This window comes from Mirounga leonina, unplaced genomic scaffold (genome assembly GCF_011800145.1).
Source record: "Mirounga leonina isolate KUSES-001 unplaced genomic scaffold, KU_Mleo_1.0 Mir_174, whole genome shotgun sequence".
Taxonomy (NCBI): domain Eukaryota; kingdom Metazoa; phylum Chordata; class Mammalia; order Carnivora; family Phocidae; genus Mirounga; species Mirounga leonina.
The window spans coordinates 18,359,308-18,374,569 of NW_023270451.1; the positions used below are offsets into that span (position 1 = coordinate 18,359,308).

The window sequence follows — 15,262 nt, forward strand, 5'->3', positions numbered from 1 at the left end:
GTTAAGCGTCTGCCTTCGGCTCAGGTCATGGTCCCAGGGTCCTGAGATCGAGCCCCGCATCATGATCCCTGCTCTGCGGGAAGCCTGCTTCTCCCTCTCCCGCTCCCCTCTCTCGCTGTGTCTCTCTCTGTCAAATAAATAAATAAAATCTTTAAAAATAAAAATAAAATAAAGATTTTATTTACTTACCTGAGAGAGGGGTAGGGGGAGAGAGAGAGCACAAGCAGGCGGAGGGGCAGAGGGAGAGGGAGAAACCGAGTCATTGCTGAGCAGGGAGCCCGATGTGGGACTCAATCCCAGGACCCTGGGATCATGACCTGAGCCAAAGGCAGATGCTTAACCAACTGAGCCACCCAGGAGCCCCAGAAGAAATTGTTTTCTAAGTAAAAATAAATCAAATGTTCATAAATTTTAATTACCAGCAATCTACAATTCTAGAGTACATTTTCTAAGCCTCTTAAGTTTCTTTTCATCTAAACTGTTAATATTGTTAATTTTTAAATAAAAATAGTTCCCCTTTAACTTCTGATTTCTATTTCTATTTATTATTTCTGAGTTTTGATCTGTAACATCATAAAACTGTTTTTATATTTATAGCATAATATATAGAACTCAATAGCAAAGGAGATTACAAATTTGTTAAACTGACATTATTCAATTTCTGGATCTCAAAATTAGAAAAGTTATTTACATAAGAGTTTCACTTTTTAAAAAGTTATTTTGTGAAATTTCTATATTTTATGTATAATTAAAATGAAAGCTTTAAGTTTTGCCACAGAATGAGGGATAACTGATTACTAATGCTTTCAAAAGAATAACCATATACAATGTACTATTTTATTCTGTTATAATATTTTTATATATTCTATGTCTGGACTAAAATTTCAAAATTAGATATTTACTAATGTTTTTATTTGTCCTTTCTGTTTTCATGATATACAATGATTAGATACAAAGAAACCTCTATTTACCAGTTTCCAAGAAGAGCAAAAAATCATGCCATTGCCGGCAAACTGCCCGACTCTTGCAGTAATGGATGTTGCCGAGAATATCAGAGCAAAAATTTATGCTGTGCTGGGCAAACTGGGTAAGAAGCTACTTGTCAAATTCTCAAGAGACTCTGTTTTGCTGAGTTTGCCAGGTGATTTTGCTTTGGAGTCTTTTCAACCATGATGATCAAAAGTCCCTTTATACAGATAAGTGCATGTTCCATTGTTACCCCAATGCCCAAGCTATGCCCTTGATCAATTAAAATCAGAATCTCTGGGTTTGGGGCCCAGGCATCAGCATCCTTCAAAGCTCCCCAGGCAGTTCCAGGATTAAAGGTGGTTTAGATGATTAGGCTTAAACATTAGAATTCTGAAGTACCTGAGTTTTTAAAGTCCTTGCTTCCTATTAAGGAAAAAAGTTGTCAAACACTCTTCAGCAAGCCAGAGGCTCACAGAACTAACTTTTTCATAATCAAGATGAAATAAAAACTAACTCTGGGCATTAGTTTTTATGATAGATACATACATTTTGGAATCACTTGCTTTGTTACAGTAATTCTCTCTTTATAAACTTTGTTTAGATTTTGAAAATTTACCTGGCCTATCTGCTGAAGATTTTGTCACTCTTTGTATCATACATAGATACCTTGATTTTAAAGTGAGTACCTTCTTAATAATCTTACTATTAAACTCTAATACGACAAAAAAATCATTTGGGAAATAAAAGATCTATTCATAGTTGTAAGCAATCATCCATGTACTCTATATACTCTATATAGTTTTTATTTTCCATTTTGCATCTGGTACTGTTCAAGAAACCTACAGTTGATTGGGTATCTACCATAGGATATGATTTCATCTAACTATTACTTTATAAAAGAAGATGGATGTTACTGACAGAGCTATTCAGAAGCTTAACAGAATTTTTAAAAATATAATTTCTTCTTGGGGCGCCTGGGTGGCTCAGTTGGTTAAGCAACTGCCTTCGGCTCAGGTCATGATCCTGGAGTCCCTGGATCGAGTCCCGCATCGGGCTCCCTGCTCGGCGGGGAGTCTGCTTCTCCCTCTGATCCTCCCCCTCTCATGCTCTCTGTCTCCCATTCTCTCTCTCAGATAAATAAATAAAAAATCTTTAAAAAAATATATATATATATATAATTTCTTCTCTTTAGAGAGCATTAGGAACTATAGTTAAATGAATTATTGCTTATTAACATAAATTATTAATGTTTATTAAAGATTATTTTATCCTTAATTTATATGATGATCAAATATCAGTTAAAGGATATTAGGTTTCTCACCCTGTTCGTTATATTTTTATTGGCAAATGAATACTTTTGAAGTTTCAGCAAAGTCTTTTTAAGTACATTCTCTTCTGATATTAGTACTATGTTTTTGAATGTTATAAATGAATAAGTCTCTATTTTCAACTGAAAACAAAGCTCAATTTTATCCCAATCCTAGATATATAAATTTTTCTACAAATATAAGCATACTCAAGCACATTAATTTACAGACAACCTAGAATATGAGATGGAGCTGTCAGTATGATGAAACCATGGAATTAAGAGCTTGAGATTCAATTACTTTCTGAGCTAGAAGGTAAGGGGCAGGGGACAGTGCTCTGGAACCCCAGTTATCCCCATGGTAATTGCCCTACAAGTTCAGCTTGACCTAACTTTGATTTATTTTTTAAAAGCATTCCTATTCTTTTTTTATTTTTTTTTTTAATTTTTTTAAGTAAGCTCCACACCCAATGTGGGGCTCGAACTCACGACCCCAAGATCAAGAGTTGCATGCTCTATGGACTGAGCTAGCCAGGCACCCCCTCAACCTAGCTATTAATACAGAGCTTTTGGGAGGAATACATCAGTAGTTCAAAAGGATAAGAATAAAGCAGCAGTTTCTGCAGCTGTGAAAATGGTGTGACTCTAAACCAGAGGGCAGTGACAATGGTAGTGAACTAAACCTAGGTAGTGGAGCCTCATCCATGCATACCTTATCATTGTAAAACATTTGAGAAATTACTTCCGAATACTCAACTGTAACTGGTGCCTCAAATCATTCCCAATGCACTTATTCCCAAGTAGGAAGATGAGGAGAAGTGTTTCAGTAAGTGTTAACTTTGGAACAACCACCCAAATAAAGGATTACCCAAAATTATATCATTTATTTTTGGTTAATTTAACTTTTTAAACTTAAACTTTGTTATAACAGATTGGAGAAATATGGAATGAAATATGTGAAGAAATAAAATTAGAAAAGTTAAGACCAGTCAATACAGATAAAAAAATTTTGGAAGTTATTACAACAGCATCAGAAAATATTGGAAAGATGGTTGCTTCTCTTCAAAGCGAGATGATTAAAAGCCAAGCAAACCAAGATGTGCAAAATGAACAAAAAGTATATACAAAAGTAAGTCACATATACCATTAAGGAAGGAAATAATAATCTCAATAAACAAGCTTACCATAGGATATATTTGCCTTACCTCTGAATGTTTCAGCACTTAGAGTTATATTGTAGTTTTTCTTACAATTATTTTCAGTGTTTCTGTGCAATTTTTAAAGAAACCATGGAATTAACAGCCTGAGATTCAATTACTATATTCAGGACGGGTTTATGGCATTATGATTTGATTTCTGTAGGCTTACATTTTAAAAAGTAAACAGATACCTGGGGCTCCTGGGTGGCTCAGTCAGTTAAGCGTCTGCCTTTGCCTCAGGTCATGATCCCGGGGTCCTGGGACTGAGCCCATGTCAGGCTCACTGCTCAGTGGGGAGCCTATTTCTCCCTCTCCCTCTGCCCCTCCCCTCTGCTAATGCTCTCACTCTCAAATAAATAAATAAAATCTTAAAAAAAAGTTAACAGACACCTGAGACACATTTTTTGAAATGTCAGAGTTCCAAAAATTGTGGCCTATTTAAGTGTATATGTTTAGCAAATTCTATCTGACAGTGTTATCTCTGTGACTATATATGTATAACCTCACTGAGAAAGTTGACCCTCATCCCTCATTCTGTGATAGGTCCTTACTGGTATGCCAACCATAGGCATATTGATAAAAGCTTCAATCCTCACTTCAGTGCCATAAAACTTACAATGAATGTTCTATCTATAGATCCAGAGGTAAGCTGGTCTCTGACTTTAACTAATCAGGAAAAAGCCTGCCAGGAAAATATAAGCCATTTTCCTAAAGCTTTGTGTTCAGTCGGAAACTGAACACAACAGAAGTTTTTGAGCAAATGGGTCTTTAAGTGGCTCTAGCTTGTCCCCCAAATACAAAGACAATGCAGATTCCCCACTTCTGCTTGGTGACCCTTCATGATTACAATTAAATTTTTAAAACTCTTTAAGGTGATTTCCAAAGTGTTTTCTATTGCCTGATCTTTCACATCGTCTATTAAATGTTTATATCTACAGCCTAGTAGGAATTCTGTCTGCGTCCATCTATGAATTCCACTCCATCTTAGACACCAATTTGCTTGAAACTTTTATTTAAGAGTTTTTATTGCATAGATGCTGCCATTTAAGTAATTTATTTGTTCTTAAGTGGGATAGCCCTATTGGAAGTTCTGCTGCCTCATTAGTTCTGTTGAATGGCAGAATGTCTGCTGTGTGGACGAGCTATTGTTGATTTGTTGGTTATCGTTGATTTGTTATCATGGCTTTGACCCCACTTATTTTTAAGCAGTTGTTTAATTAAATACTCTTAGGTTCATAATCTATATTTAATAACATATTATTTACTAACCAAGGGCATGTGTTCTCTGATTATATATTTAGAGAACTATATAGTCTTTGCAGTTTGTTAGTGGTTATCTCCCTAGACTGCATCACCACAACCAACTCAGCACTCTCACAAAACCGCTTATCTTAAACTGCTACAGTCATAAATTAGTAGTTTTACCAATATAACCTTCCGTAAACTATTATCAGTGGCAGCAGGAATCTCTTTATTTTCTCCTGTGAATTTGCTGTTGGGTCATTTATATAGCTTGTTCTGAATTATAATCTGTCTTCACAAGTGATAATCACATAAAGCAATCAGTCTTGCTGAGAATGATTATTGTTATTTTTATATTTAATATTTTCATAACAACAGTTTTACTTTACATTTAATGAAAAGCAGTTCAAATCTTAGCCACATAATGCAGGAAGGATTTTACTCTAATTCTTTTGCTAGTCAGCCCTAAAATTAACATTGGTAAAATCTAGGTCTTCCTTCAAAATAAGGGCTTTAAAAACGCCCTTTGTTATCCTTTCATAGGAACTAGAACTCTTAATTATCTTTCTCATTTCAGATACAAGCCACACACAAGCAAAGAGAATTGGCTAATAAATCATGGGAAAATTTCTTGGCCAGAACATCAAACGCTAAAACTTTAAAGGTAGGATTTTTAAAATATTGTCGTATCCACAACAAATAGACAATGCTGACAGGCAGATTTTTTCAGTAATAAATATTCAGTGACCTTTTCTCCTGACCTTTCTATAGAATACCAACACTGTTAGATCCTTATAAGCAATGTAGGATGATAACTATGCATTTTCGTAGTTTCAGAAGATGCTACTTTGAGTTTTTTTGCTCTAGCAGTGGGGAGCAGGGGTGATATTCCTGGCTTGCCTAAAGGAGATGATGATTAGCCAGGAATAAGCAGGAGAAATGTGCTCCTACTTTCCACTTTGTGTCATTGATCATTTCTGTAAGAAGCAGAGTGAAGAACAGAAAAAACAACTGTCTGGGTTACCCTCTGCCCCAAGGGTATTTCCCCTCTGTGACCATCAAAAGAAACATTATATTAACACTTAAATGAGAACTGAGGATAAGCATCCCTTTGGGAAAAGGTGATAAGCTGCTTTAGGAATAAGCTGGAAACTCATCTAAAAATTTTATAATGTTGATTGTTCACTTGAAATATGTGAGAAGCACCATGTATTTTCAAAACCTCATTGCTTTTCCCACTCTTTCCACTAATACTTTGGGTATGTTTTTATGTAATGTTACAATTCTTCGGCTAGATATGAAATTGTTGAATGTTAAATTAGTCCATGAAAACAGTGAAACCACATTAAGGTAGTGAAACCAAAGTTAAGAACAAAAGCTCACTTGAGATACTGTGTCTCCCCCTTCTCACTAAAAATTCTTCCCAACTCTACTTAAAAAATATCCTCACAACTGCCTGTACTTTGAAGGAATAATTAATGAAAATCAGCCATTCCATGCAGATTGTTACCACAAATTTTACATGTTCTAGTGCCTCAACTACTGAGTTTGAACAAAAGTGCAACAAATTATACAATTTATATTACTCTGTTTGAAAATAATTAAGTGTTCTGAATTAGTATTTATGCAAAATATTTTGAAAACATGTGTCACCTGAGGTAAATTTAGTAATTTTATTAAATTATGTGCTAAAATGTGATTTCCGTAGGACCTGCTTTATTCCTTGGTCATATATGAGTGATACCTCTGGAAATCTCAGTAATGTTCTCAGGTGACTGGTGTCTTCTGCAATGTATAAAAGATGTAACTTACTAATAACTATCTCCATAGCCTAAGTGAGAAAGTACAGGTTACAGTGCTACTTAATAAACAGTTCAAGTAGAAATCAGGCACAATTAAATGTACTTCACATACTTCATTGCAAGTATGATAGTTAATGTTTTAATAGTAATTCGTATTACTTTCTTTCTAATTTAAAAATCTTCAGAAAGTAAAAAGACTTCAGGAAAAAGCTATAGAATCCTCTAGATATGGTGAGCATCCACCAAATGCAATATTTCACAGGACAGATATTAAAGGCCTTAACACAACGGTAAGTTTTTTTGTTTGTTTGTTTTGCTTCATAATTTTTCTTAGTAGATACTGAATTTAGTCTCCATAGAATGATATTTCCATGGGGGTTTTTCCTCATATTTTTTCTTTTCTTTGGTCAAATTTCACATAATTAAGCCATATTTGTATCCAAGATACCTTTACTCTCACCCAGTACTGGTTTAGACCTGATCAGCCCTCCAGGATTCCCAAGAAACAGCTATAAGTTTGTATCTTTTCTAAAGTCAGCTGAAGGATGAATGGGTTTTTCTCTTATTGAAAAATTTTGTAAATGAACTCTTATATATACCTTTTGCTTTGTCAGGTGCCTTCTGGTCCGGTAGTAACAGTGGAAAGCACTCCTGCCCGATTACTGGGAGGACCTCTGGCTGATACAGATATTGCTCTTAAAAAATTGCCTATTCGAGGAGGAGCCCTACAAAAGGTGAAAGCAGTGAAAACTGTGAATGAGTCAAAGAAGAGTGTTCCTACATAAAATAATCTACAGACATTTTGAAAAAAAGTTTGCTTATAATTTTTTAGTTAAATATATCTTTATAAACAAAGCAAATAATTTAGTAAAATACTATGAAAAATAAAAGCAAGCACGTAATTTATTTGTATTGAAAATATCTACATATAGCATCAGAAGAGTTGTCATTAATTTCTTTGGATAGATCACTAATTCTCTTAACTGAAATTGTAAAACATACTGTGTCAGTTCAACTCCTTTGGTTGCATGTGAACTACTCCATCTGGTTTAAGCCAATAAAAACTCTTATAGGCTCTGTAGCTATCAAATGTAGGAGTAATTAAGACTACAGGCATTGTTGGATGTAGGAATGAAACTCTGTGAGTAGGATCTTCTCCTTCCCTAGCAGTTCCTGGATTATATTCTCCTGAGTTGATACTCAGTAGAAAAGAATACATGCCTGTTTTTCAATAGTCTCTGCCACTGCCTCTGCATCTTGGGACCCTTGATTGGCCACATGCCCACTCCTGAGCCATTCACCATGACTTTGGCCAGATCTGAGTACTGCCTATTCCCAGAGCCAAAAGTAGGCCAACTCCAACCAAAATATATGGATGGAGTGGGGAATCAGGATATTGTTATCCTACGTATATATAAATACTGGGCAGCAAAAACATTTGCAACAAATTTGTTGGTCAAAGTAAAATAAGTTATCTCTGTTATAAAAAGTAAATGTTAGTCATCAGCTAAACAATAAAAATAAAAAATAAAAATATAGACGGTTTTACTCTTAATATATAAATATGCAAAGCAAACTCTAAAGCTACTACTTTTCTTCTTTAATGGGGAAGGGAAGGGGAGAGTGAGGAAATGTTTTCCCACCTTTGGTGGTGAAGGTATTTTGCCAAAAAATAAGAGATAGATGCCTTAATGCTGGATGTAGAGCAAAGTGCCCCCGTATGCTATTAAAAGATTTCCATAGCCTGTCTCCATGCCCAGGAAGCCACAAAGTTGAGTTCATGTCCAGCACTGGGAGAGACAAGAACCTCTTTTCTTAAATTGGGAAATACACTGGAATTTGAGTCTAGATTCTAGGCCCATAGGCACATTCAGCAGTGTACTGGTAAATGTGTAACAAACAGCTCTTCAAGGGGAGAAGGCCCTAATTTGTAGAGTTTGCCAATTTGGATGGTGTAAATACTCCCACTGTGACCAATTACAAGCTACTAACATGATCCTACTGAATGCAAAGTTGGGAAGACCTGCATAAAATCTACTTTATCAAATAAGAGAGGGCTCCATCACCCCCTTGGGCTCACCTTCTCCTACTTTCTCCTTCATCCTCCTCTTCTTCCCCCAACTCACATTCCTCCAGGAATTTTCCATTATCCCCATCTGTGAAGTTAGTAGAATCTGTAATGAAGGGAGAAACTGCAACTGTTGTTAATGTTCTAATTAGAATGAGTTGATAGTACACCATTAGCCAGCAGCTTCTCATCCTGGCCCAACTGCCCATTCTTGGGGCCCATAGGAGTAGATAATGTACATCAGCTTACCAGGGAACTTTGCCTCTCCTGAATCTTTTCTCTGTTATCACCACCACCACCAAGATATTAGAAGGCATAATTTGTTCCTCTTCTTCACACAGGAAGCCTTAAGCACAAAGATTCCATCAAAGAGTAGTTATTGGGATACTGGGACAAGAATGGACATAGATAGGAACATGCAATGAGATGACCACACGAAAAGCACAGATATACCTCAAGTATATCAGATACAGAATCAAGATGAAGAGTCCATGGTTAAGAACAATAAATCTCTACCTCATTTTGTAGCCTATAAGCTCCTTTCTCAGATGCTAAGCTCCCTAAGGACAAGGTAGAAACCACGTTTCATTCATCATTGAAATAAGCACATCAGTAAATAAATTGCTAAATAAGTGTGATGGCGGCCTCAGCTCCTGGCAGCCTTTCGCTTGAGCTGTGCAAGGGCAGCAAAGTCCTGAGCTCAAAAGGAAGATTCATCCAATAAAATACTATACACGCAAGGCTAAACACAAACATTATTAAAGTAGTTCAAATGCATTTACTCCATAACGTGATAGACTTTCTCTAAAATGATGAGACAGAAATACTATTACATTAACCGATACTATTACGAAACCAATGTGTAGAAATAGAACTGATATCATTTGGTTGAATATAATTTCTGTATGTAGTACAACTTGGTATCTCCAAACTAATTAGGACTGACTACAATCAAAATAATCTGTGATATCTGTGGACCTTTCCCCCCCCTGCTGTGTAGACCTTACTCATCAGGAAGAGGAAAGGTAAAATAGGGCAGGTTGTTACCTAGCAGCAAATTTAACAGCTGAAGAAATGTAGGTGGATGAAGCGTAGTGTTGCTTAATCCAGATACTTGCGCTTGGTAGACAGACATGCATCGAGGTTGCAGATTACAATTCCAGCCACCCTTGCAGTGAGCAAGTGAATCGGTCTGACGATGTCACTAACTATAATAGGTCTCTGTCTCTCCTCACATCCAGTGCTTCCAAGGCACTCCTGAGTCCACTTAGCCTATCCAGTCTGACTGAAAGGCGGACAATATATTTCCCTTCCATGAGTCAGTTGAGACAAAATTTCAAGCTCTCAAACTGAAACTTCTGCTAATAAGCTAAATGAAAATAGAGTCAAAAGAATAAAAATGGAGTTTAATGCATGCAGATGAAATGGTTTCGACACGTCAGCAATGAGATGTTTACCACATGAGGGAGCTCATTCCTTGGTTAAACTGTTGGCCAGTTATTGCTTATATTGGAGGAAAACCAGTGAATAATCAGGTGAATAACTCATTCATCTCATCCTCAGTCTGTCTTCTGGAACACAAAGTACATTTCATATCACAGGGAAAAAAACTATCATGTTCAGCCTAAATCTTTTCAGGTCAAATATCCATTTTCTGTAATCATTCTTATTTAATCATTCCAGACATTATATCTGGCCAGCCCCTTCTGAAGGGCCACAATTTGTTAATATTCCTCTAAACTGTGACCAAACTGAACAAAGATTTCCAGGTGTAGTAGGTCCCATGAAGGATATACTGAAACTAGTCTTCCTCATTTTTGCACACTTTCTGCCAACATAGCCTATGCTTACGTTAGTTTCATTAGCAATTATGTTTCATAATTGCTTGTATTAAATTTCCAGTCAAGGATGCTTTTTGAGAAAGAAAAAAGCAGCCCCTGACATTCAGGAACTGGCCCGGTACTATCAGGTCAAAATTCTACAGAAAAACCTATTGCCCAGATCTTGATTTCTAATTAATATTCTCCAATAAAAGAAACCAGGTCTCTGAAGAAATGGCTGGTTCCAGGAATGGGTGGAAATACACAAGATGAGTCTGGAGCATCCTATAGAGTTCCTAATGACCAAAGCTGGAACAATTTCAGCAACAAAATAAATAATGTAGTAGTACTGGATTATAACCCAAAGTATAAATAAAAGTCTGTAAGTCCCTACTGATATAAGGAAATAATGAAAGAACAGGAATGAAGAAAGCAGAAGAGAGGGAGGGAGTGAGGGTAGACAAATCTCCCAATACAAAGAATTCCAGATAATTTATGTAGATATTGCCTCCTCCAGTCAGTGGGACATAACTGCCCATTCCCTTAGGTGTGGGTTATGCTTAGTGACTTGCTTCTGAAGAATACAGTATAGAAAGAGAAGAGAAAATAACATTACAGTGGAGAAACCTGGTATATACTACTTTAGCCAAGGTTAAACATCAGTGATAACTCATGTTGATGGCATATACCCTTGATCTGAAGTATTGAGAATAATCCTTCTGAGGTCTTCATCCATAAAGTCTATAAAGTCAGTCTAACCGTGAGAAATACAATCAGGCAAACCCAAATTAGATATTCTGCAACATACCTGACCAGTGCTCAAAATTGTCAAGGTCATTGAAAACATCTGCTTAGAGCCTAAGGAGACAAGATAACTCCATGTAAGGTGGTGTCCTGGATGGAATCCTGGAACAGAAAAAGGGCATCAGGGAAAAACTAGTAAAATCCAAATAAAATGTGAAGTATGGTTAATAATTTATCACTATTAGATCATTAGTTATGACAAACATACCATATTAATGTAAGATGTTAACAATAGGAAAAAATTGATGGGAGTATACACGATTTCTCTGCACCATCCTTGCAAATTTTCTGCAAACTTAAAAGTATTCTAAAATAAAAATTTTATTTAAAGTTTAAAAAATGATCTTTTGACTCATCTAGTCAGATGATTTTGAATAGGGCAAAAGAGAAATACACATTATTCCTCACTCAACCACATTTTGATCACCATTTCTCTTTTTTTAACTTATTTTTTTTTTTTTAAGATTTTATTTATTTGACAGAGAGAGACACAGCGAGAGAGGGAACACAAGCCGGGGGAGTGGGAGAGGGAGAAGCAGGCTCCCTGCAGAGCAGGGAGCCCGATGTGGGGCTCGATCCCAGGACCCTGGGATCATGACCTGAGCCGAAGGCAGACACTTTATGACTGAGCCACCCAGGTGCCCCTTTTAACTTATATTTTGATAACATAAAACTACTTCTGAATTATTGTATTATTTCCTACTCTACCTTTTTCCCACTGCAATGACAGCTCTGTGAGTCAAGGATTATTTAGTAGCATGCTTCTAAGTTCAATGAGTTTTTGTTGAATGAACGATGAAAAAAAAATAATTTTTTCTATATACAAATGACTTGATTTGTACCAAAAATTGCGGGGTAGGGAGGGAATTTTTAACAGAACATGATATCTAAGTACCAGGAAAAAGGCTTAAGATGAACTGCTCTAAAACCAGAATACCCATTTTGGCAAATGTCCTTATTTTTCCTACGTTTAATAATCCAATGTAGCCTGTAAATTCACTTAGGAGAACTAGAAACCAATTTGCAATTAACCTATTTTGGAAGGCTAACAAGTTTAATTGATTAACACTAAAAAGTTCATCATTGCTGCAATAGAAATTTTTATGACAACTATGGTGATGACAGCTGGTTGAACCATTTTTTAGGCTAAAATTATCTGGTTTTGCTTTATGCCATTGAACTTTTGAGCTTCGAAAATTTGCCCACAGGTAAAAGAGAGATAATCTCTAAGGAAAACCATGACCCTGTGCCTCCACCTGTAGGAAATTAATTAGGCAACTTCTTGTGTATCTTTCTGGTCATTTGAATAAGAGAACATAAGACCGACCCTCCAACCAGTTGATTTTATGAGCTTAGTGATCTGTCCTTAATTGGCAAGATAAAATATTTTCAGTGTGGAAATTCATTAGACTTAAAACCTCATATTATTTGCAACCAGTTACATAAAACTCAGTTATATGAAATATTGGTAAGATAAAACTTGAAAGCTATGTGATCCATTTATTCTTTAATATTGGGGATTCTTTAAAAATTGAAGCAAAAAATTAAAATTAAAAAAATATATTGGAGATTCTTAACTTGGGGTTCATGGCCCCTCCCCCCAAAATCATACACAAATGATGGACACTCTGTACATACAACTCTTGGTAAAGTGTCTATAGCTTCATCAGAATTTCAAAGTGGTCCATAACTCAAAGAATGTCAGCCCCCACTCCACCCTTTAAAGTTTATTCTTGAATCAAGTCAAACCATCAGACAGTTGCACATTTGTTGAGTATTATTTGGGGGGCTTTTAAAATTATATGTAATTGAGTTTGGCTGTGCAGGCATCAGCTTGCATTGAAGGGAATCCGACATTGCCAGGAACTTGAAAACACAGTGCTGTATACCATGGGAGCCAGTATAAAAACCTATGATTTTTATTGGTTCTTAGTCCTAGCAAAGGCTGGGCTTCTCCTAAACATGTTGTTTGGTTTTTCTTATCAACAGTGTGAATCTTGAAACTGCTCATGAGTCCTTCTTCACCTTGAGAAGTAGGAAACTCAGACCAATTTACAGCTACCCTTTTATCAAAGATAAAGGCTTTTACAACATGCATTTGAAAGTATTAATCTAAACTACAACTACATATTATTAGTTTCCTGTCTTCATTTCCCATCATCTCAATTTCCTCATCTACTTCATGTTATCCTATTGTTTGGTATATATTTTTAAAGCTTCATATCCTTTTTGGAATAAGATGTGAGATGTAAATAGGAAATATATTTAAAAAAACAGAAAACCAAGCTTATAACTAAAGACAAAAATTCTATCAGACTTCACTTTACTAAAACAAAGTTTCTCATTACATTTCTATTTGTTATTCTTTTTAAAAAATGAAGACAATAAAAGTGAGAACATAAAAAAAATGTTAGTCCTTAATGCATAGAAAAACACTTTAATATATAAGGTGGCTTGGTGATGAAATGCACATTTCAGAAGCCACTCAGTACACTATATCAAGATTAAATATTATTTTTTAGGACAATACTGGCATTAATTTTGGCACAGTTTTAAAGTCAACATTATGTATAAGATACCTTATAAAATTAGTTACAGCATTACTCCATTGACTGCTGTATTTAAAAATATATTGCATTTGAATTTTAAATGTTTTCTTTAAGATGCTTTACAAAGATGCCTTCCAAATAAAAAATTGACAAGTTACCTGAAAACACGGAAATGCTAATTCAATAGCCATAAAGCATTTACACAACAACAAAAATACAACTTTCATAAATATTAAAGAATCAGAAATAACAATTTTGATAAATACTACAGGAAATATTTGACCTTGGAAATACTGACAGAATTAAACTTTCAGGTTGATGTCCCCTTGCTTGAGGTCTTTTCTATGTTCTTTCTCTTATACGTAAAACTCATGTTTTGTAAAATCAGGTCCTATAATATTAGAGAGGAGAAATTGTTGTCACTCTAATGTGACTCTCAAGATTTCTTACTTTTAAATAACCCTATTGAAAAAACTTTTAAAACCTAACTACATGTTCTATGTTTAAAATTTCTTCAATAAATGTAATAGGAATAATTATAGTGTTAAATAGCTTTCTTATGAACTATTCATGGGGAAAATAAGGTAATAATTTTAATGGTCTACCAAATGTATTATGTCTCAAGATCATTCAGATCTCTGCATATCAGAGCTCCCGCAGGTTCTAAATAATACAAAATTAGTAAAAATGAAAATCAAACTCAATCATATTAGGAAAAAATAAGGCAAATTTGCTACCTTGTTGGCAAATAAGGATTAAATATTTAATTTTTAAGAACACTAAACTGCTGTTCTCTTAAGTACACATTTAAATTACCTCCTGTTATCTTCTGTGGAAAATCATACTTGGGAGGCATCACCTGTCTTCTGCCCATTCCATGAGATCGTGAAAGCAAGCAGTCTACATACATGTCCCAGAAATCCTGAGCTATACTTAAGAAGACATTGTAATGTCTAGGCCGCTGGGATTTTTGCAAGAACAACATGAAATTCCAGAAAACATCCACATTGTGCTGTATCTTGAGTTCCTTGAGATCTATCATGGTCAAAGAGCAAGCATTCCAACACTGGAAATCAGTATCTTCTGTGATGCCTGGGCTGATGCTAGCAAGCACCCCCTTTTGAAATTCAAAATCAGCATTAATCAGGTTGATTAGCATCATGCAGCCCAGTGGTAGGTAGAACCATCTTCTTGTGACAAAACCCATATTCTATACAGAAGGGAAAAAACAAACAAACAAGGAATATATTTTTTTAAGTTTTTATTTTTTTATTTAAATTCAAGTTAGTTAACATACAATGCTACACCGGTTTCAGGAGCAGAACCCAGTGATTCATCACCCACATACAATGCCCAGTGCTCGTCCCAACAAGTGCCCTCCTTAATGTCCATCACCCATTTAGCCCATCCTCCTACCCACCTGCCCACCAGCAACCTTCAGTTTGTTCTCTGTATTTAAGAGTCTCTTATGGGGACGCCTGGGTGGCTCAGTCGGTTAAGCGT

At 35.6% G+C, this 15,262-nt stretch overlaps 1 protein-coding gene across 1 annotated transcript in view; it reads left to right on the forward strand.

Moving 5' to 3' along the window:
* CFAP69 (cilia and flagella associated protein 69) overlaps nt 1-8,006 on the forward strand; it is a 58,260-nt gene extending 50,254 nt beyond the window's left edge. Inside the window, exons 18-23 of the mRNA XM_035020516.1 lie at nt 950-1,087; nt 1,571-1,647; nt 3,207-3,404; nt 5,294-5,380; nt 6,704-6,808; nt 7,133-8,006. Coding sequence (XP_034876407.1) covers nt 950-1,087; nt 1,571-1,647; nt 3,207-3,404; nt 5,294-5,380; nt 6,704-6,808; nt 7,133-7,303 — 776 coding nt within the window. The 3' untranslated portion in view covers nt 7,304-8,006. The remainder of the gene's footprint in view (nt 1-949; nt 1,088-1,570; nt 1,648-3,206; nt 3,405-5,293; nt 5,381-6,703; nt 6,809-7,132) is intronic.
* The last annotated feature ends 7,256 nt before the right edge of the window (nt 8,007-15,262 follow it).